This window comes from Macaca nemestrina, chromosome 13, assembly GCF_043159975.1.
Source record: "Macaca nemestrina isolate mMacNem1 chromosome 13, mMacNem.hap1, whole genome shotgun sequence".
Classification (NCBI taxonomy): domain Eukaryota; kingdom Metazoa; phylum Chordata; class Mammalia; order Primates; family Cercopithecidae; genus Macaca; species Macaca nemestrina.
Genome location: NC_092137.1, coordinates 44040774 through 44065296, shown reverse-complemented (window position 1 = coordinate 44065296; position 24523 = coordinate 44040774). Strand labels below are relative to the sequence as shown.

Sequence of the window (24523 nt, the reverse complement as noted above, 5' to 3'; positions counted from 1 at the left end):
CTGGTCTCAAACTCCTGACCTCAGATGATCTGCCTGCCTTGGCCTCCCAAAGTGCTGGGATTGCAGGTCTGAGCCACCAGGCCTGGCCTATTTTGAATATTTGAAATGGGTGAGTGTCAGTCTTTCTATATTACCTTATCCTGAAAATTCATCCTGATACAGCAAACATTTATTTACTTATTAATTTTAATACTTTGATCTGTACATATTACAAGTATGCATTTTAACTTAATGTTTTTTAAACCTGGGCTTATTTTCAATCCTTTGCTGCCCTCTGCAGGTCTATGAATATAAATCTTTGGAGCAAGGTAAGTCCCCCTCATATTGAAATCAAAGGTATTTTTAACGTTACAAGCCAATACCATAGGTTATGTAATAATTTTTATCATGAAACCTATATTTGGTTTTCTTTTAAAATTTTGCTGACAGAGTTAATGTTGAAAAATAATTGTTATATGTGTCTTTTAGTGTTTGTGAATTCAACTGATAAGAATCCAATGGGAGGAGGGAGAGGATCAGGAAGAACAGCTGATGAATGCTGGGCATAATACCTGGGTGATGGGATGATCTGTGCAGCAAACCACCTTGGCACACATTTACCTATGTAACAAACCTGCACATCCTGCACATGTACCCCTGAACTTAACATAAAAGTTGGAAATTTAAAAAAAAAAGAATCCATGAGAATAGACACTTTAATCTTTAGACCCCTTTTGTTTTAGTCTCATTAAGAGGAATGGAAATTGTTATTAAATATCTAAAAAATGTAAGTCATTTAGCAGTTCAGGATATTTTGCTTTGTATTTCAGTAAAACGTAATACAAAATGAGGAAACCAGTGCAGTGTCAATAAGACCAAAAACAATATAATGAGGAATAATATTGGTCAATAATTCCTATAAGCTCTTTTCTGTTTATAACAATTCATGCAAAGTGATGCTTACATATCAATTTATAAATCAGTTTAGAGTCTTTCTTTGTGGCATTTCACAAAACATTGCAGTTTTCCTTCAACATGGATTTGTTTTTGTTTTTAAAAGACAAACCTATTATTTAAAACAAAACAATCTCCTTGGCGGGTGGGGGTGGTTTTGAATTACTATGATATAGAATAATACCTTACTGGGGAGAGGTTTTATTATTTCAAGAATTCAATTTCAGATTATATTTGTTTTTGTTTGCTTCTCTTGCTGCAATGCACAATTTTTCTGTCTTACCAGATAACAGAATTGTTGTACAAGGATGGACGTTATTGCCAGGAGCCTCCAGGACCAACGGGTAGCGTTTCAATTTCGATGATTGTAACTTATCCACAAATCCATTCTTCTGTGTAATGATGGGTTAGGAGGATTACAGCAGTAAACACTTTATTTTTAAAAGTGAAATTTGAAAACATTTGGTTATAAGTCTTTATATTGATTACAACATTTTAAGATCTGAAGTGTTTGATTTTGTTACAATTATTTTTTCTAAAGATGGAGTTGGGAGGCTTTTTCTTTTCAGATATTGGGGAAATGTTTCTTCTAACACCTATGGAAATAGGCTTAAAAATCAGTGATTCTTAGCATTTATGTGCTTTTAATATTTTGCAGGTGTAGTTAATTTTAAACATAAAATGTAGGGAAGGTTCTTGTGGATTTCCATGTAAATACAATTTATTGTCCCAAATACATTGTTTTGACATTTAATGATTTTCATTTTTCACATAATGAAGTTTAGAATATATAGTTTTCTGTAAGATGGTACCCTTCTTGAAAGTTTACATTTCTATCCTAGGTATTATTATAACATGGCCCTATACATTTTATGCTTGAATGCAAAGGAAAATTACTGTTGTTACAAAACATCTTTGTTAATCTTGGTTTTTCATTGGCTAATAGGCAGCTCTCCACAGGATTACTGTATCTGCTTGTTAAAATTCTTTAACTTTCTATACTCAACATTTAATAATCCTTTCTAATTTTAAGTGCTTCCCTAAATATTGTCCACAAACAAAATAGTATAGAAATGTGTACAAGACATTTATTTATTCTTATTACTTGTGATTTGGACAGGAAAGGGGTAAGGCCTTGGGCAGAACCACTTCTGTCACAGAGTGGTGGAAAAAAAATAGATTGAAGTAAGATTCAGTACTGAAAAGCTGTCACTCGGTTTGAAAATAATTAATATTCCTTTCACTCACCAGTTAGATATGTGCTCCCAAACCACATAATCTCTATGCCTCAGTGATCATTGTTGCCATTTCAGAGCCTCTCATCAGGGTGACATCTCACACCAAAATGATTTCTTATAAATTAATCTTGATAACATGACAGTCTCGGTAATTTTAGTGGAATGCTTTCTCTTGTTTTTTTTCCACAGAAGCTGTTGGCTATTTTCTTTATAACTTGATTGACAGCATGAGTGACTCAGAGGTACAGGCCAAGGAGGAGCGTTTGAGACAATACTTCCATCAGCTGAAGGAGATGGTACCATTTCATTTTTTGCTATATAATGCCTGTCCTGCCTGACATGTATCTATTAGATTTGAAATTGCTGCTTTTAAGTACAACCAGACCACTTCTCAATGACATGCAAGAGTTGGAGACTTAAATTATGTCTGAGATAATTTCTGTTAGACAAATTTCAGTTTAGTTGTCTAAAACTCAGGTTTTTTCCCCCCCTCCCTTCCCTTCTCACAGAATGTAAAAATTCCTGAAAATATCTGCAGAGGCATTCGTAATCTACTGGATAGCTACCATGTTCCTGAATTGATTAAGGTGTGTGAAATAGCAATCAACTGGATAAAATGCTTAATTTATATATAACAGCATGTTAAAATTTTATTTAAATATGATGCTTTTGGCCAGAAAAAAAATTTATTTCAATGACAGCCATTAAAACAAAGCTTTTCATTGATTGTTCATAAATACTATTTATATATTCATAAATATATTTAAAACATTAATTACATTAATAAAGTATGAAAAGAATGTCTAAAATTTTGGAAAGATGAAAAATAGTAATATGAGGTAAGACTTACAAAATTTAGTTTTGATGTTTGCTGATGTGTTTTTACGTGTGTTTTCTAATTCTGTGCTAATTTGAATTTCAATTTTAGGATGCTTATATGTTGGTTGACAGTGAGAATTTAGACTCTCAAAAAGTAAGTAGGATTTTGACTAGGTACTACATGCTATAGTAACCATATTTAATGAGTATTCCGGATTGTGTACTTTTAAAACCAGTGATTGCTAACATTTTTATCATCTTGTATACCTCTGAGAAGTTGGTAAAACCTGTTTCCCATCTCAGAAAAATCAACATATTTAAGAAATTTGCATATAATCTCAGGAGATTTGTAAACCTCTGGAGTCCATCCATGGATTCCCAATTCATATCCCTGATAGCATTTATGACATTTAGGAAAGTAGAAAGGAAAGTCAGTTTAAAGGGAAGAGTGACAAAAGGGATAGATTTCCTTTTTCAGGAAATTTTTCTTTTCTTTTTTCTTTTCTGTAGACCGTGCAACTTAGGTCATCTGAATTGGAGTCTAGACTTGAAACATTAAAAGCTGAAGATAAACCTATAAGAGATGTCCTAAAGCACCTCATATTAGCGCTTTGTTCCCAAGAGGTAACATTTGTTTTAATACTTAAATGTTGTTAAGGCAAAAAATTATTGATAGATAACAATAAGAAAAACCAAATATAATATTTATGATTTTTACTATTGATCATTATATGTCAGGCTTGTAAAGAATGCAATTAAATGAAAGGTTAACTAATTTCAGCTACACCTTGAATGGCATGTTTTCGGTTGCTGTAGTTTGTTTACGATAATCTGCAAAGTGAGTGATAGTAACAGCCGTGATAGGTTTATCATACATGCCAAATGTCCTTTCAAGCCATGGCTCCGGTCTCTTATATCTAGATTGTCAAGCAACTGATACACGCAGTAGTCATTTGCAAGTCAAATATTACTAGGTTGTTAATGCAGGGATTGAAATTCCATTTTCCTGCTGGAAAAAAGCTCTTTCTGAGATAAAGGGTCCCTTGCCTTTTTTCAGCGGGCGTCCAGCTGTACTTGGTGTTCATTTTAGTGTATGTCTGCAATTTGTGGGATATCACTAGACTGTTTGTCAGTTTCTAGTTCAATATAATTGAGCCATAAGCTTGTAGTTTTAGGAAAAAATATCATGGCTAACTTTATGATTATAACCTGCTACTGTTAAATTGTGAAATATTTCTTCACATTACTTGGATACTAAACTAAACTGAGAAACTTCTCAATGATACATAATTCTGCATCCTGAAATTAGACTGCGATTAGGGTTTGATTTAGGAATTACTTAATCTGGAAGTCTTTTTAAAATAATACCATACACAAAGCCTAAAACATCACATTTGGCATAAACAGTGGCCATTTTATATTACAGATAACACATCTTTTAACCCTTACATGTATAAGACTTGCCCACTTTTTAGAGGTGAATAAAAATACCAAGGGGCAGAGTCAGGTTGTTAACATGAAACCATTTATTTTTAAAGTACTATTAACTTTTTCTAAACTCTGAACATTAAAGCTAAAAATGTGACATTTTTACCTTCACACTGATTTCTTCTTTTTCACTTCTATGCTGTATTTTAGAATATGCAAAAAGCCCTTGAATTGAAAGCAAAATATGAATCAGACATGGTTATCGGTGGTTATGCAGCTTTAATAAATTTATGCTGTCGACATGATAATGCAGAAGATGCCTTGAGCTTGAAAGAAGAATTGTGAGTATCCTGGCACCAAAACAAGTTGTCAACATTTATTCTGCTCTACAGACCTTGATAGATTATCTAGATGGAATATTACTCTATTATATACTGTCATTTTTAAAAATTCTTTTGTCGTCAGTGTTTTTGAAATTTCATATTATAAGGCTCTTTAATTAATTGTAGCTTATGTTCCGCAAGGTGTCTTTGTTTAAGTATGATAAGACATTCTAGTCCTTAGAACCAACGGTTTTTTTCCATTGATTATATATCTCCATATCACAACAGTGGTGATGGTGACTGTTTTATGAGGCTTGATAACACTTCCCTTTCTATATTGTAGTGTAAATAAAATTCTCTCCATTTCTCAGGTATCTTCGGTTTCCAATCCTGTTAGATTTTTCAAGTAAAAATGTCTTTTTGGGTATTTCAGTATTCGTGATGAAGGTTAGAATCACTTAAAGCATAAGCATCCTTTGCAGATGGAGTGATGCAATATATATATAGTGTTGGACTTTTACTTCACTAGTCACTTTGAATATAATTTCGTGTGAACTTGTATATGACTTCAAAAAGAAATCCTAACTGAAGCGTAGAGGCCGACATTAGTTCAGGTCTTCTGATGCGCTTTTGTAAAGTGATTAAATGGATGTTGCTGTTCTTTTAGCAGTTAGTTGACTTTTAAAATAACATAAATGTGGCTTTAATTTTTAGCGACCGCTTAGATTCATCTGCTGTCCTTGACACCAGCAAGTATGTAGGCCTTGTAAGAGTATTGGCAAAGCATGGCAGGCTCCAAGGTAAGCCTCAGCACATAAAGGAAATATGTGATGCGAGTATCTTGCCACTGGAATAACACGTGAATTGATATTAATGGATATCATGTCCTGCAAAGTGCTTGAACACTTTGCATACAAATTTGCATGTGAATCCAACCAGAGCTGCATGGACAGTGTAGGCCATTAGTTTTAATGGATTGGCAAGCTTGTCATTTACATTTGCACAGCTCAGTGCTTTTTGCATTTCTGCAGCTAGTTTTTATTAGCATTGCTGTTTGGATTGAGTTTGAAGATCATGACTTATGGCACAATTTGCTTATATGCCTGCACTAATGGCTTTGTTTTTGCTTAAGAAGGTCTGAAGTCTGAACATAAAACCTATAAATGTAACCTAATATATGCTTCTGAATTTTGCAGTAGCCTTTGCCTTACTTTTTAATAACATTAACAAAATATATACTTTAAAGTTTTTATTTTAATTAAGGTTTTTTTATTAATGGTTCATGGAAAAAGCTTAGCTGATTACACAGCTGATTTGCATACTCAGATTTTCTCATTGTTGAGATAATGTTAAGCCTAATAAAATTAATTACACTTGATAATACATTCATACTGTTTGCTTGTTTCTTCACTTTCTGATTTGACTTTATTTTGAAACTTCCTTTTTAGCCTTCCTCTTTTCCTTAGATTTTCAGAAAAGGTTGTTTTAATTTTATTATAGGGAAAAATGTATGGAGAAAATCGTTTATTAGAACATTGAATTTTTTCCTAGGACACCTTTCTAACTCTATAAGGATTAGCCTATTTTTTTTTTAATCACTTTTTGTAAAGTGGTCAAAACATTTTGTCTGTGTAATAATTAAGAACAACATTATAAAAATGCACTTACTCCATATCCTAAAATGTTTGTTTCTGCCTTCCTAATGAAGCTTAATGAATCTAATGTATTAACATGCAGTCTTTTGGAAAGCTTTCATTGGCTCTGCTTGGCTAATTAGTATCGACATAGCAAACAGGCCCTATCGGTATCAGACCATTAGTCTGGCTGTGTATACAGTGTAAACACATCTTTATTATCTGGCCTCCTGACAAGCCATCTGCTGAAGAAACAATGGTGTGATTTAGCAGATGTTAGCTCTGAACGATAAAAGCATCCATTTAGGAGGATCTTACAGCTATAGGGCAGACCGTACAGGGTTATGTGGTACAGAGTGGGGACACAGTCCCTATCTATAATTTGTAGTCAAAGTTGCAGGGAAATGATAAAACCATGCTATTGTGGATTTATAATTGTAGTCTCGTTTAGAAATGCAAGTAGTAATTAACTTGAAATCGGCATTATACACTAGAATTTACATTCCTGCTGGGCTTGAAATGCTGTTTTAATAGCAGTTTGTTTTCCCTACATGAAATTACCTAAGGGTCTTTTGTGTTACTTCATTGTAGATGCTATTAACATTCTGAAGGAGATGAAAAAGAAGGATGTTCCTATCAAAGATTCAACAGTCTTGTCCTTTTTCCACATCCTAAATGGCGCAGCTTTAAGAGGTGAAATTGAAACAGTAAAACAGTTGCATGAAGCCATCGTGACTCTAGGGTTAGCAAAACCATCCACCAACATAAGTTTCCCATTGATCACTGTATACCTGGAAAAGTAAGTTAATTTAATTTTGAATTTTAAATGTTGGCATTAAAAGAATGAGTCTAATAATTTTCGGATTATACTTTGTAAATACTCTCATGATGGGGATTCCTTGGAGGTCATTTGCCACAGAGTAAGAGGACTAATATGAACTCGGTGACATTTAAAATCACTGTGGTCCTGTGGCTTTATGTATCAATGGGATGGTCCCTGGTGCTTTTTTGTAGGAGCATATGATTACTTGAAATTGAATCTAGTTTTCAGCCTGATAAGTGTTATTAATAAATATAAGAAAAAAGGATCTTCTGAGGCTTTTGAGTATGTGTCTTGACTGTTAGTTATTCAGGTAATAAGTGTAGAAGCATCTTCAGTGCTCCTTTTCTTCACAGGGTATTTTAAATACATATACCATTGCAGTTATTTCTGGCTTTGATAAATGTTGTAGGAGATGAATTTTGCTGATAGGGCAAGGTTTACTGAGTTTGGTAATTTTTTCATTTGAAATGCTCTTGTTGGTGCTCAATTTAAGGCATTATTTGCAATGTAAATCATACAATCAGTCTATTTTGTAATGAATAAAACATTTTAATAAGATGACTAAGCATAACTTACCTTTTTCTTTCTATTTGGTTTTGTTTTCTGTTTTGCTTTTTTAAATTTTTTAAATTTCCTAGATCATCTTTGTCAGCTTTTTCATAGCTTAATATAGTTTGTAATCTGCATTACATGGAGACTGCACTGGCAAAGTAGTATTAGAAAACCCTAGGCAAACAAAAATAGAAGATAATAATTAAAATAAAATAGAAGATATATGTATCTGAAAGTAGTAAAACTCCGAAAATGAAAATATACTAATTTAGATTTCTTGAGTTCAGTTAACAGGGGAGAGCCAAATTTGACTGAAACACAGAAATATCTCACTGTCGACGTAGTGTGGACGTTGTCCTGTCGATGCCAGGAGAAAAATCAAATATGTATTTTAACAGTTCTCATGTTTTCCCCAAATTTCTGGTAGTTTTTCTTTCTTTCTTAGAGAGTATAATTAATTGAATATAATAAATGATTTAGTGTTGAATTTTAAATGTATAATAAAAACCATCTCCTTTAACTAAGTTTCTGTTAAGAAATGTGTGTATACATGCATGCACACATGAAATCATTCCTTTGCCATCCAATCAAAAACAATTATCATGTTAGATGATTGGCCAAATCTTAACCTCCACAGTCTCAGCATTACATCCTGTTAAAGAAATAGTGATTCAAATAATGACTGTGTTACTGAGTTATCATATTCACAGCCAACTTTATATAGAAATCCTATAATTAATATGCTTCCTATTAGAATTTTTTTCGATTGCTTAAAAGACCCATTTCTGCAAATTGCATGTGCAACTCTACAGAAGGATTTGAAAGAAATGGGCCCAGTGCCCAGAAGAATTAGACCCTCCTACACTACCGGGCAAAAATAAAATAATTAACAATGAAAATGAGGCCATCATAGAAAAGTATCTTACAAATAAAAATACTTTGAAGACAGAGGAGACGTGAAAGCTTTCCAAAAGAGGTCTGCAGATGGGGCTCATGAACCAAGGAGAGCTTACCATGGGAAAATGGAAATGGTGTGGAATTCAGATGTTAACCTAGAGCATCCTCTGTGCTTCTGATTATATCCTGAAGTCAGATGTTTCTGTGTCTCAGTCAAATTTGGCTCTCCCTGCTAATTGAGCTAAAGAAATCTAAATTAGTGTCTTTCCGTTTTTGGTGTTTTACTACTTTCAGATACGTATATCTTCTATTTTTGTTTTATTTTAATTATTCTATTTTTATTCGCCTAGTTTTTTTTTTTTAAACTACTTTGCCAATGCAGTCTCCATGATGAGGTCTTTCAGTTTCATCTATCTTAATAAAAAGGGCTATTGACTCTTTCAGAGTCAGGACAATAATAAAAAAAGATAAAGGAAATTTTATATTTATAAAATTGCAGAAAACAGCAGAAACATTCATAGTCAGAGGAAATGCTAGAGTAAAACCCTGACTTTGAAACTTTTTCTCAATTGTGTTTTCTCCAACTGATGGAAGATAGCTAATTAATTCAGAATCATGACAAGTGCTAGGATTAACCACACTAGCCTGCTAAAAAGTCCACGTGTATTTGATTTGATTAAATGTGCATAATCAGGCCGGAGTGGTGGCTCACGCCTGTAATCCCAGCACTTTGGGAGGCCGGGGCGGGCGGATCACAAGGTCAGGAGATTGAGACCACGGTGAAACCCCGTCTCTACTAAAAATACAAAAAATTAGCCAGGCGCCGTGGCAGGCGCCTGTAGTCCCAGCTATTTGGGAGGCTGAGGCAGGAGAATGGCAGGAACCCGGGAGGCGGAGCTTGCAGTGAGCCGAGATTGAGCCACTGCACTCCAGCCAGGGGGACAGAGCGAGACTCCGTCTCAAAAAAAAAAAAAAAAAAAAAAAGTGCATAATCTTCACTAATATCATGTAATTGACCTCAGCAGATATGAGCTCATCTGGCAAATGAGCTTTTTTTTTCAAACTTGTGATAAAATTATAAAAAACATTTTTAAACATCATCATAAATCTTCACCCTTTCATTCAAAGGCAAGCATCTTTTTGGCGTGTCACTGCAAAAGACTAAAGAGAATATTACTTTCGTGTTGTAATTCTGGAGCAAATCCATGAGACTGAGTTCCTTAGAAAGATAATCTCTTTAAGATTCAGTGGATCTTAATTCTGAACTGACTTTTCCAGCATTGGACAATACACAGGAGAAATTAATACTGTGTTAGTTTGTGTTACTTAGACAATCTAAAAATGCTTTATGGGTATGGAAAAAATACATTTTGTTTTTATTCATTTGCCAAGGGAATTCCAAAACAATAACAGATTTGGAAAATTATAAAGAAGTTGGTAAGCTAACCTGTTTTTGTATTATCAAAATGAAAATACTTGCATTGAATGGAAAAAAAATTTGCAGTTGAACAAAATTTTTGTGTTTCATTTACATTACATTACAGTACAGTCTCTAAGCCACGTATTTTACATGTAGTCCAAATGAATATTACTTCAAACATTTTCTTTTGTAAGTATTTTGTCTTAAAATGTATTTCTTTTATTGAAATCATGCCTGATTCATGGAGATGACAGCAATCCGTCACATTAAGGAAGTAAGAAAATGCTTTAAAATAGGTTAAAAGAGTTTTTTATTAGTCTTCATGTTATGGTCAAGGAAATGAAATTAATCAAGTCTGGGCCATCAGATTTTAAAGCATAAAAATTTGTATGATGCAGTTTCAGATTCACTTGTTTTATACCTGATCCATTTTGGTTTCATTGCATGCATTAAAAAATAACTGAAGCTGTTTAACTGGATTATGTTAGTGCAAATGATCAAAGCAGCTTTAATTTCTGCTTTCCATTAAGGACTTTTTTGTGCTGGTTTGTGTTATAATCTGTATATGTACATATGCATTTCATTTAAGTGTATAATGAACTTCATTTATGCTGTCCTCCCAGAATTCTTGCTAAATTAATCTTGAGTTCTTCATAAAGGTCACAATTTCTCTAAGATGAACTTGTAACAATGTTTTTGGAACTCACTGGCAACACTTTAATATGATACATAAATGGGAAATAGGCTTTTTTAAATGTTGATGATTCTGTTATACACGCTCCCCTTCAATTTTAGCATGTTCATTTGTACTGGATACTTTTATTATTTATAGGAATGCTTGCCTTCTAGAGTAGAACTCCTTATGTGCTGAGAGGAAATTAAGGAGGTTTGGCTCTTTTACTCCATTATTGCAATTAAGAATTTAGCATCATCAGTGCCAAAGGACAAAAAGTGGTTCGTTTGCCCTAGGGGAACAGGACAGTGATAAGATGATTTTTCGTCAAGGATCATTGGGTCGTAATTAAGTTACATTCATGGCTATTGCTTTTTGAAGGATGATTGGTAAATGACAGGCTTCATGTGCTTAGTACGGACAGTGTGCAGTAGGGTTTTTTCTCCCTCTGTCAGAAAATCCTGTTGAGCCTGATAATGTAAATGTGGCATTTTATTCTGAACAAAAGAGCAGGGAAATGAGCTATCTTGTCTAATCATTCAGTTGTTTAACACCGACTTCCAGTTTAGACTCAATTGGCTGGAAAGCACTTGACATGTGAAGTTAGTGCTGTTCGGAACGCATGTTTGAGTAAATTTTAAAGTAAGTGACAGCTAAATTGTACCTAGGGAAATTACAAAGCCTTCAACACAGTTAATTTTTTGGGGAGGATTAGTTGTAATTGCAACACCAGTCTCCTTGAAGATTCCTCATTTATAGATGATGAACAGAAAAAAAAAACATTTAGCTCTTTCAAGTGCTGGTTCTCTCAACAGAATAATTTTTGTGAAGATGATGGCTTCTCTTGAATTGGTGTCTTCCCATATTGAACATCTGCTTAGGATTTGTAAGAGAGTTTGTTTTTAAGGAGTTCAGTTTGGTTTTTGTTTGTTTTTTCTTTTTTAAACTTTTTTTCTCCCCCCACAGCCCCTCTTTTCTGTAGTGATTTCAGATTTGAGAGCATTTCAGTAAGGAAGGCCCTTTACATAAATTGCCACTTCACTAACAATGTATAAGGTTAAAGTACTTTATTCCAATAAAAAAGAAATCAGTATTTGTTATCTTTCTTCTGTTGTTTAAGTATACTCTCTGGAATTAGAAAGTTACTTAGTATAAGTTGCGAGACTAAGTTTAAAGCTACTGATAGATGAATAGATAGTTGTCACTCGTGGTTGTGTTAACAATTCCAGATTGTATGAAACACATTTATGATTTTACAGGTATATGTATTGAGGAATGTATATGAGTTAGGAGTACGTGTTTCTTGGTATCTCAAAGTGGATAGTTTTATGATTGGTGGATGTCCCATAGAAATGTCTGTCCAGCAAACTTACATGCTACGTGGTGTTTGTTTTTCTGTCAGTGACGTTATAGCATACTTCAGTTTCAGAATGAGGACTCAAACAAGTGGTACTATCAGATTTGCCATCTGAGCTTCAAGCTTATTTTTCTGGATGTTTGTCCATGTAATAATAAGAAATTGTAGTTTATAGTAGTTCTGTGTAGTCATGTTCCCTTAAGAACTGAATTCTAGATTCTAGAATGAATTTTGATACAGGCCAAGTGAGTCCATTCAAGCTAATGAATTTAACGCTATTTTAAGTTTCCAAATTTCTTGCTGGACCCAGCCTATCTCATATATATGTTCTTAAAATTTAGAATTACAGAATCTTTTCCTCAATTTTACCTTTATTTCATAGACTCACAGAATTTTTGTAAAGCTTATATTTTTAATTTGCACCAAACAAAATACTGCTTTTTAAAATGATTGCTTTTTATTAGTGTATGTAATTTTATGCATGAAAATTATGTAATCTACTGAAATTTTCGGGGAGTTGTCTTGATTTTTTTTTTTAAAGGGATAATAGTATGCTATAGAGTTGATTTTTCTTTTAGTGTCATTTGTGAAAGCATTGACAATTTTTATTAGGAGTGAGGCTTTAAATATTTGTAAAGCTTTAGGAATTATGCATATATGCTGATACAAGCATGGGCTCAAAGTTTCGAATGTAAAATTAATGTGTCAACATTAATTTCTTCAAAGGATTATTGTTATTTCTTAATAGGATTTTTAAATCATTTCTAGCGCTCAACGAAATTCATAGATCACTTTGGGTCACAGAAGCTAGAAGTATACTGATTGGTAATGTGTTGTCCCACATTTTGGCTGTAAAGCAGTTTTTACCTTTCTCCTTTTGATATTGTGCTTCCCTTACGGATTTCATCCTGCCTAATAAAAGTGGTATTTTCACCTGACGATTTTCTCTGCTTGTGCAAAACACTTTAGATGAACCTAATAAGCACAGAGTCATAGAACCTATTAGAACTAAGAGGGAACCCAAATGTCCTTGAGTTCAGCTGTTGTGATAACCTGCTTTTCATCACCGCTTCTAGAAATGTATCACATTGCTACAGCTGAGTAGCATAAGTACTCTTATCAGTTGGGATGGAAATCCCAAAGTCCTATGACTACACAGCTATCTTCATAGCAATGCAAATTTTAGGTGCTTTTAACCATATTTTTCATTTCCATCATCACCTAAGTTTTCAAGCTTTAATATGAAAGATTAATAGTGACATAAATTATGTGGGGAATGTAAATTTTTATCTTTTAAAATGACATGATCCAACCACAAGTCAGGATTAGATAACAGGGACTGAAGAACTGACTAGTCATTAACTTTTTATCTCCAGTACACTTTGTATGAGGTATTTCATTGTAAATTTCTAATTCATTTTGTTGGCATCCTAAGAGCAGTAATGTTGGTACTTAAAATTACAAGTATATGACTTATTTCCATTTTGCTATTCTTGTCTTTTCTGTTGTTGTTCTGAACATGTATAATCTTCAGAAGCATATATTTGGAGACCAAAGACTATTAACATGTCGCTTTGATTGACAGAACAATTATTCATTCATTTATTGATAGCTTTGACCTAATGTAGGGGGAAATACAATTGAGACAATACTATTCTAGTTTGGGAATTGATCTGGAAAAGCAAATCATGCCGCTTAAAAAAAAATTGTATGTGTTAGCTTTGCCCTTAAAAAATGTTTTAGTAGTTTTTCGTTAAGCAGAATTATAGAAGGGCAATAACTGAACCTGTGTCTGAAGTAAGGGAAAATACTGATTATATAAAGCTTTATATCATATGTGGTAGCTACTGTACCATTTCTCTTGTATGACAGTAATCTAGCCTGCAACATCTACTTGCGGTTTTGAAATTAACCTGTAATTTAGTCTTCACCCCAAATGACAAAAATTCAAATGACTCTGTAGGGTGCCAGAAGATGCACTGTAAACAGGGCTTAGTAAGGGTATAAGGTAAGAGTTTCATCGTTTTTCACTGTGTCAGTATTATTGCAACAAAGTTAACATTTCTTCGTTGTCTTTTACTTCTTTAGTATGGCTTAAAATCAAATCTAGGTAAAATAGTAATTCAATTTAGGGCAGCGTAACATTTGTATAAGGGACAAAAACGTGAAGGCTTTAACGGAAAGTATAAAAAGACTTTCTGATTTTGAGAACTGTTTTGTGTATGAGAAATTTATATTCTCTACAAAGATTTTCACTAATTGTCACTAGTTGTACTTGGAGCCATGTCTTTAACCATGCCTCTTTTAAAAATACCTTTCATACTCTCTTTTCATAAATCTTTAATTTCTTATTCTAAATTGCACCACTTTATTATTCAGATACCAGTACTTTTAATAAAGCATAATGTGTAATTAGATGTACTGAACTGACAATGGGAAGTCCAACGACTTGCTTGCTCTGTTTACCTGTTAGCCTTAATCAAATCAGCTAGTCTCTAGATGCCCCAATTTCTTTATTTCTTTTAAAGTAAAAGTGGGTGGCAAGTAGAATTGGATCATATAATCTCTATAATTTTTCCAAAGGATTTTTTTTTTTTGGAAACAGTTTCACTTTTGTTGCGCTGGAGTGCAGTGGCACGATCTCAGCTAACTGCAACTTCCACCGCCCGGGTTCAAGGGATTCTCCTGCCTCAGCCCCCGGAGTAGCTGGGATTACAGGCATGCGCCATCACGCCCAGCTAATTTTGTATTTTTAGTAGAGATGGGGTTTCTTCATGTTGGTTAGTCTGGTCTCACACTCCCGACCTTAGGTGATCCGCCCTCCTCGGCCTCCCAAAGTGCTGGGATTACAGGCGTGAGCCACCACACCCGGTCTTGCAAGATCTTAAATATTTCTCATACTGACATTGTCCATTTTTGTTTGTTTGGTTGGTTTTTGAGACAGAGTCTCGCTCTGTCGCCCAGGCTGGAGTGCAGTGGCCGGATCTCGGCTCACTGCAGGCTCCGCCTCCCGGGTTCACGCCATTCTCCCGCCTCAGCCTCCCCAGTAGCTGGGACTACAGGCGCCCGCCACCTCACCCGGCTAGTTTTTTTGTATTTTTTAGTAGAAACGGGGTTTCACCGTGTTAGCCAGGATGATCTCGATCTCCTGACCTCGTGATCCGCCCAACTCGGCCTCCCAAAGTGCTGGGATTACAGGCGTGACCCATCGCGCCCGGCCGACGTTGTCCTTTTAAAGGGGGGAAGAATACTTTTTAAGGACCCACAAGAATATAGTACCACACTGTTTAAGGAACTGATTTCGCCGGGCGCGGTGGCTCAGCCTGACTCACCTCAGGTGATCCACCAGCCTCAGCCTCCCAAACTGCTGGGATTACAGCCGAGAGCCACCGTGCCTGACTAGAAATAATACATTCTTACAGCACTTACTACATAAAGTCAGAATTTATAATAAAATCAGAGAATGCCTTTATCTATTTGGACTTTTAAAAAAAGTACCGTTTAACACATGAAATAATAAAAGATGAAGCAGAGTAAATAGTGGACTGCTGATGATGTACGTATTCTGAACATTTACTTATACAGAGAAATTGTTTCTTTTTTTCCCCTCATTTTAGCTTTGTGGTTCTCTACCTTAAGTAAAGCTCAGTTGTTTACATATTAACTGGTCATTAAACACCTCTCTAAAGTATTACTGAGAGACTAAGCTGAATTAGATTTATTTTATTCGTTAATTTTTTTGCTTCTAAGGGATGACCCGTCTACCGCTCTTGATGTCGCCATTGACTGCTGTGAAAAGTATAAAATACTACCAAGGATGCATGATATCTTGTGTAAACTGATAGAGAAAGGCGAGACTGATCTAATTCAGAAAGGTTAGTCACTTTCTAATATCTTAATGTAGTTGGATTTTTTTCCCTTCTTGCTTATTTAATCTTAGTGTATTGTTAAGAGAAACTTCAGCAGAAGGCCAGCACATTCAGATAAACTTTCTTTATACTTGTGAAATCTAAAAGAAAAATATCGGGTAGATTTCCAATATTATACATGTTCTTGATTTTAGTAACTGTTCATTTTGAAAAAATGTCTATTATTTTTGTGTTCTACTTCTTGGTGATCTGCCTTTATGAAGATTTTTTTACCCTTATCCTTACTAGTTCTCTTTGAAGCTACTCTGTTAGGTACTTAATTAGTCAATATAGCTATAATCTTTAAGTTATTCTTAATATTTGTTTTTTAAAACAAATTTTTCTTGTATTTGTCTGGAACTTCATATGATACTGTTTTTTCTGGTGTTTTTTTTTTTTTCTCCTAATATGTATATTTTTTCTCTCCTCCCTAGCAATGGACTTTGTGAGCCAAGAACAAGGTGAAATGGTGATGCTCTATGATCTCTTCTTTGCCTTCCTACAAACAGGAAATTACAAAGAGGCCAAGAAGATCATTGAGGTATGATTTTAACTACAGTATTCTAATTGTAGAGCTATTTAGACTCTTAATTAGAATACATTTAAAAATTTTAACCTTTAATTACACTTGTTCTGATTCATGTTAATAGAATTCAATCCCAATAATGTGGGGGGAGGGGGATCTCGGCCAGCTTCTTTTTTGTATATAATTACAGTTCAGAAAAGGCAGTCTGGTTGTATATTAAATTTGTTTCCTCACTTTGTTAAATTCACTATTATATATCAAAATGATATTTGCATATTAAATCTTGGATTGTGGAACAATTAAATTAAACTGGCATTCCGGGGTGTAAAGTTGCTAATCCTCTTTGCCAAAGAATTCTTTGTTCTTAAAAGCAGTGGAATTTAATTTGCTGCAGACCATGCTCAGATTTATTTGTAATGCTTGTCTACAAGTTAATCAGCCAAACAAGTGCTGTCTGCAACTGTTTGGCATTTAATTTAAATTTTTTTCTTCTTCTTCTTCTTCTTTTTTTTTTTTCCACTATGGTAAGCAGCTTATGGGAAATGGTAGGTGACAAACCTGGCCTATTTAGGATTAGTATATTTTATCTAGGCTTTACTAAATTTTGCTTGGTGGAATTGATAAGTCAAGGGCTAACTATAAAAGTCTGTCCAAATTGTGATTAATTTCACTATTAAACAATTCTGTGTCCACTAAGAAAACAAAACATTTCACAGAAGATAGACCCATTGCCTTAAGAAAAATTATTTCATGTGATTAAAACTGTTAACTTATAAATACATCAATAATCATGGGTTTTCTCAGATTATACTTTGCTTTTAGTCAGTGTTGTTTTCCAAAAATAAACAGGGGACAGGATGCAACAGTGGTGTTTGACCTCCTTATTTTTGTATATTGATGACTGCTTATCATGAAACTGAAAATGTAGGCACATAACCCAGAAAACTATGTTTTTTTCCTCCTGATGTTTTTTGAAGAGAATGGTGTAGTATAGAAAAGGAGGACTGTGAAATCAATTCAGAACTTTCTTCTCTTTTCATTTTATGACTCAGTCTGCCCACTTGTCAGCGGACAGTGGGGCGTGCTGTCATGCTATGTTGGACAGGCGCTTCTGTAGTTTAAGTGGTTCATTTACATTTTCTAGAAAATGGTATAATTTCTTCCACATTCACTTCTGAAAGTACAGTGAATCCAAACCTGAAAAGAGCTGTCTGGCTATTGAGTTCTGCTGCCCTATATGTACAGTGTCAGTATTAGCAGGTCACTGATCAGAGCAGAAATGAAGCTCAGCTTTGAGAGGTTCTACAGGAGGAAAGCATGTGCCTGTCTTTGTGTAGTAAGATGTGATAGAGCCAGAGGCAGAAGAGTGATTTCTTGTTTTGCCATCTACCTGCTTATGTGATAATGGACAAGTTACTAAACCTTTCTAAGCTTCCTCATGTATAAAAGAGAACATAATATCTGTCTTTAAGATTCAATCACATAATGTAGTGTAAAGCAGCTTGCATGTTTCCTGGATTATGGTAAGTGATCAATAATAATAATTCCCTTTGCCCCTTATAAGGATTGTGTTGTCTTCTTTACCTCACATAATTCAAAATACGACGTTCAGCATAAGGTACATGTTTGTCACATGAATAGGCAAGAGAAGACTGCCTCTTAATTACTTAGAGCTTTGCCAGAGTACAACCACATTTAGGAATGGCTGTCTGCTGGTGACAGAATTTTTATAGTAGGTGTGTACAAAATTTTTTAAAGGGTAAAGAATAGCTTTACAGAAAGAATACTACAAGTCATGAGCAACATTTTTATAATTCCCAAAAAAAGCAATAGTGTCTTATCATTGGGTAGATTCACTATGGTTGAATTTCCAGACTTGCTTTGTATTTGGAGCATTGTGGAAATAATTAGATAAACCAGTCATAGGCAAGCTTCAGTGTGTAGTAAATATGACCTGTTTTTTTGTCTGTCTGTTTTTAAAATGAGTTGGCATACGTGTATCATGTGTTATGTGTAATATATTTGACAGTCTCCAGTCTTTTTTTTTTTTTTTTTTTTTTTTGAGACAGCGTCTTGCTTTGTTACCCAGGCTGTGTAGTACAGCGGTGGCTTAGCTTACTGCAGCCTTGACCTCCTGGGCACAAGCCATCCTCAGAAAGACCTGAAAAAAGTCCTTTCTATAACACTTCATCTTACAGCAATTACTACGTTCTGTAGATTCTCTTATTAAAGGTCTATCTCTTCAACTGGAATGAAGGGAAGGGAGAAAGACTGAGAAGGAAAGGAAGGAGGGAAGGGGAAACTGGTCCAACTCGGAAGCCATGCAAATGCTATCAATCACCTTCGCTAAAGAGCTTCATTCTGGAGGTTTCAGATGAAGAAATCTGCCAATGCCAACTTTAAGGGTTCATGATAGGAGATACTGTATCAGATCTAAGAGCTCCATTTATCTTGTACCTATGTTAATTCACCCTATTTTCTGTTAAGTCAGGTCTCTATCCGTCATTTACATAGCATTTGAGATGACTGAGTAAAGTGTCTTAAAAATCCACCACCATTACCCTAATTTTGAGTGTAGCAGTGTTTGGGGTGAGAATTAAAAGATGAATTGTGCATTTCCACTTAGAGTAGAGACAAAAGCATTCCAAGCAGAAGGAACTGCCTGGGCCAGGACCCTGAGGCAGCAAAGAGGTTCCTCCCTTTATCCTTCTGCCTCTTAGAACTCTTATTAGATAATACTAATAAAATGACGTCTGGAGTGTCTGGTACATTATCAGACATTTAATAAATGTTAGTTTGATTCCCTTCCTTCTCTATGCCATTCTTTCCTGTGTAGAAGTCAATCTTTTTATCTCTTCTGCAGATATATCCTCTGTAGGCTGTCTCAAGAACTCTTGGGAATCAAACCCAAGGGAAGAGGTTAGAGTAAGAAATGCTAAGTTTAAAGCAGAATTTTTTTCTCATCTTTGTGCTGGTTCTGAGAACCTAGCAGTGCCTGGCACATGACAGGCATTCAGTAAGTGATTGCAGAACTGCTCAAAGGGGTAAGGGTTAAATTCAATAATACATTTCTTGATAGAAAACCTTTAATATGGTTACATTTCATACGTTATTTAACTTTTTTCTTGTATATATAATCTCTGCCTGGTCTTGAAAAAAAAGAATGAGTAACCCGAAAAGTGAAACTTGATATGGTCTGCAACACTTTCTTCCTGGGAGGTAAATGAAGTACCTGAAAAGATCATAGACTAAAAGAATGAAGTCATTTTTCTGTTTGTTTGTTTACAGAGAAATACCTTATTTTACCATAATTTCTAGCAATAGGAGTATTGGACTAGCACTCAGGAACCCTGAGTTTTAGTTCTGGCTCTGCTATAGGAACCATAAAGGAGATCCCATCCATAAAGTCATAACAACATTGCTGTCTTTATGTATCAGGGGCTTTCAAAATGGTAATGACATTTGACCCACTTTTGAGAAATGATCCTAAATGAGCCTAAATGATCTGAAAACCAAAGTAGGTAAAGATATAAATTATGATTATTACCTGTAACAGTGAAAGTTTTTCTCAAAGGAGAAAGGGTACAAATGAACTTAAGTTTGTTTATGAAATGGAATGATGTGGCCGTTAAAAATAATGCTTACAAGATTTTGGATTTTCGAATTTGGAATGTGCAACTAGTAAATAATACAGATAATCCAAAAGTCAGAAAAATCTGAAATCTGAAACGCTTCTGGTCACAAGCATTTTGGATAAGGGATACTCAACGTATAGTAGTTATGGAATTTGAAACCAGGCCCTGAGTTTCTGTTTTCTGTTGGTTCCCCTGTACCTTCCTACCTCCATGATCTCATGACCCCTCAATATCTGAACTGTCAAAAACAACTTACCGTTTCTCCAGAATTCCTCTTTCTTGACTTTTCCCTCTCTCCTTATCTGCTGTTTTGCTTTTCCATCACACTGTAGCCAGAGTAAATTTTGATCTCTTCTCAGTGGGGGGAAAAACTCTTTTGATGACTTTTAAGACCAAAAGTTTGGATTCCAGTGATCTCCCAGTCTTTGTTACTAATTCAGGACTTTTTCTCCCATTTGCCTTCCTTAATAAGCCAGGGTGAATCCTATACACAGACAATGGATTTTAGAGCTAGGGGTTTTTTTTCATTTGTTTGTTTTTGTTTTTTTGTCTTGTCCCCCAAAATTTCAAGATATGTCAGTTCTCATGTAAATGTATACCCCCTTCTTTCGTGAGTTAGTTTAGTGTCTCCTATAACACCTGGTCAGGTGGATAATTTTTAGTTCATATTTTCCCCCTTATTATACATGGTCTTCAAGTCTATCTTGGAAAATTTTAGAGAAAAGGACAAATGCTAAAAGATTTAATCAGTACCATGAGACCTTTCCTGCTCCCTTGTTCTGTGCTATCTATGGGGATAAATATAGTTGATCCTTGAACAACGTAGGTTTGGATTATGTAGGTCCACTTACGTGTAGGCTTTTTTTCAGTAACTATATTGGAGAAGTTTTTGGAGATTTGAAAAAACTCGCAGATGAACTGCATAGCCTAGAAATACTGAAAAAATTAAGAAAAAGGTATGTCATGAATGCTTAAAATATAGGCAGATTCTAGTCTATCTTATCATTTGCTACCACAAAACATATACAAATCTATTATTAAAAGTTAACATTTATCAAAACTTACACACACATAGACTATACATGCTGCCATTCACAGCTGAGAGAAATGTAAACAAAAGTAACAAAGTACTAGTCATAAGTACATTAAATTCACTGTAGTACATATTGTATTACTGTAATTATTTTGAATAACACCATGACATCCATACACAGTATCACTAGTGATGCTGGAAGTGCTTCTAAGAAGTAAAGTTGTGACATTTCAAGAAAAGGTTGAATTGCTTGATATGTACTGTAGATTGAGGTTTGCAGCTCTGGTTGCCTGCCATTTCAGATAGAAATTCATCTTGTAAAAAGATGTCATAAACTCACAATATCAAAAAATACAATACTGTAAATGTATTTTCTCTTACGATTTTCTTAACATTTTCTTGCTGTAGCTTACTTTATTGTAAGGATATAGTATATAATACATGTAACATACAAAATGTGCGTTAATCAATTATTTGTTATTGGTAAGACTTCAGTCACCTGTAGACTATTAGTAGTTCAGTCTTTGGGAAGTCAAAAGTTATATGTGGCTTTTTGACTGCACAGATGGTCAAACTCTAACCCCTATATTGTTCACGGGTCAGTTGTACTTGAACGGTACTTAGGTTGGGGTGGGGATGTTGTTTTCTTTTTTTTTAAGAGACGGGGGTCACATTATGTTACCCAGACTGGAGTGCATTGGCTATTCACAGGTGCAGTCATAACACACTGCAGCCTTGAACTTCTGGCCTCAAGCAGTTCTCCAGTTTCAGCCTCCCGAGTAGCTGGGACTACAGGTGCATGCCACCTTCTCCAGCATGTTCTTGTCTTTGTCCCTTCTTTAAAGTCCTTGTGGACATGGTTTTTCCTCCTACTGTGTTAACTAGGGGACATGAGGCTAGAGCGGGCGGTTTTTGTTGTTGCTTTCATTTGACATCTCCAGCAGTAGTGGCAAGAAAAATCAGAACAGGTGAAAATTTCTATTTGAGTTAAATTCAGGATAATCTTCCTTGAGACAGAGTTTGAAATGCAGTAGAAAAACTTTCATTTCTTTTTACTTAACAGGTAATAATTATTGGATATCTGTTTTTACTAGTATACATAGAAGTTTATGATAAGCTTTTATGGTAAATTTATATCAGAGTGTTGCAATGAAATTAAAGTAATGACAATTATTTTTGGCTTTGGATTACTTTTTCCCCCTGTACAATTAAACTTAGTGAATTGCAACTGTAGAAAGTTGTGGTTTGAAGCACAGTAGCTCAGGTGGAAACAAACATGCAATTGTTTCTATAAAAATAATTATTTTATCCTCACTATTCATTAGATAGATTGTATATGGCAACACAGAAAGAACTAAAGATGAGTTTAATTAACATTAACTTTTTTGATGTTATATTTAACATCCCAATTAGAATTCTATTCTTCTCCATGTTTTTATTACATTTTCTATTTCTGCTTTCAACTTGCAGTGTTCCGATGTTAAGAGATAAGCCAGAAATCTTGACTATTACAGCAGCCTAGGAGATTTAGTTAATCTGACCTAGATGTTCTTTTGATGATTGAGATTTATATTTGAAGTTCTCAATTTCAAAATGAAACATGGGAAGATCTGCCATATAAATCGGCTGTCTTGCCAAAGACAGGCAGATTAATCAGCCACAAACCGAAAGAGTATGTCATAAAAGTTGTGCTGTTTAGATTGTTGGCATTTGGATCAGCAATAATATTGAAAGTTGTAAGTGAGTGTAGTCCTTGCATATTGCCATGTTCTGAAGAGGATTATTTCTTAATTTTTCAAGGGCTTTTAGTATATATTGACATTGCTTTCATTTTCAGTATTACGCATGTGAAACGAAATAAATAACGTAAGAAAAATCCTTGAGAAGAAATTGTGCCTGAATATAGACATTAATAGTATTTGAGACTATATTTCCATGACTAATTTATTCATCAGTGATTTCCTGTATCCCAAAAAGTGGATACAAGAAATGAGAACAAGTTATCCAACTTCTAGTCTACCAGTTTTTCTGTCATCCCACCAAAGCTGCAAGATGTTAGTTTCCACTTCAGTACGTAAATTAACATTGTACAATGTTTTTTTTTTTTAATTAAAAATAATGAGGACTTATAAATAAGAGATTAGATTCAAGGGATACCTGGTTTGATCAACAGAAGTGAGTGGAGAAAGCAGTAAAGGTACCTCCTCTAGACTGTAACAGCCAGGGCTAATGGGTATGTAGTTTTCTTATAATGCTGTGATTGAAATGTAGTATTTAATGGTGAAGCCCTCTTACAGATGATGAAAATACTATAGAGTGACAAATCCTTGGAATTATGTTGAAATGCTTTGTATTTTATTCCAGTATCCAAAACTGTAAAATAAGTGCTTTGAGGCCAGACTTACTGACCAAACAATAGTAATTTCGAATTGAGGATGTAACATATGTCTCAATTGTTTAAATAAACTAAGACTATAAACCAATTTTAAAGTACTTAGCTTGTTTTGCTGTCTAAACATTTAGTTTTAGGTGCTAGGCAAAAGTCATTAGAGTACTTTTATCACTGTGAATTTTGCAAAGCATTTTCTTTTAAAAACGAAAGCCAATGGTTTATTATTGTGACAATTGTTATTTTGTGTAACATTGATAATTTTTGTCTCCTGAGTCTATTGGAGTATTTAAAGTAAGTGTGTGTGTGTGTGTTCAAGAGAGAGAGTGTAAATGCGAAAGAGCACATGTGGTCAGGCGTGGTGACCCATGCCTGTAATCCCAGCACTTTGGGAGGCTGAGATGGGCAGATCACTTGAGGCCAGGAGTTTGAGACCAGCCTGGCGAACATGGTGCATCCCCGTCTCTACCAAAAATATAAAAATTAGCCAGGCGTGGTGGCACACACCTGTAATCCTAACTACTTGGGAGGCTGAGGCAGGAGAATTGCTTAAATCCATGAGGCGGAGGTTGCAGTGAGCCGAGATCATGCCACTGCACTCCATTCTGGGCAATAGAGTGGGACTCTGTCTCAAAAAATAAAAAAATAAAGAGCACATGCATGTGAATGTTGACACACCCATGTTTTATTTGACGTTTTCTAGTTTATCGCTTATTTTTGAACTAAAGAAAGTATAACCATTTTATTAATTAAAGATTTATGGAATGAACATTGACCTGCAATGCAGCATTTGGAAATAATTGGCATCTTCTAGGCACAGGTTAAATATAGGTTGTGTTTTATGCTCTGTTCTAATCTTACTTAAAGGTCTATGATAACTATGGGGTTAATTTTAGTTTTGTATTAGTTATAGTATAAATTTAGTATATACATTG

At 34.6% G+C, this 24523-nt stretch overlaps 1 protein-coding gene across 1 annotated transcript in view; it reads left to right on the top strand.

The window, feature by feature from the left end:
- Positions 1-24523, top strand: part of LOC105464939 (leucine rich pentatricopeptide repeat containing) — a 117043-nt gene that overhangs the window by 53380 nt on the left and 39140 nt on the right. The window contains exons 15-25 of the mRNA XM_011713089.2: positions 281-308; positions 1220-1277; positions 2361-2467; positions 2681-2758; positions 3100-3144; positions 3501-3614; positions 4629-4759; positions 5456-5541; positions 6967-7174; positions 15848-15972; positions 16440-16546. Coding sequence (XP_011711391.2) covers positions 281-308; positions 1220-1277; positions 2361-2467; positions 2681-2758; positions 3100-3144; positions 3501-3614; positions 4629-4759; positions 5456-5541; positions 6967-7174; positions 15848-15972; positions 16440-16546 — 1087 coding nt within the window. The remainder of the gene's footprint in view (positions 1-280; positions 309-1219; positions 1278-2360; positions 2468-2680; positions 2759-3099; positions 3145-3500; positions 3615-4628; positions 4760-5455; positions 5542-6966; positions 7175-15847; positions 15973-16439; positions 16547-24523) is intronic.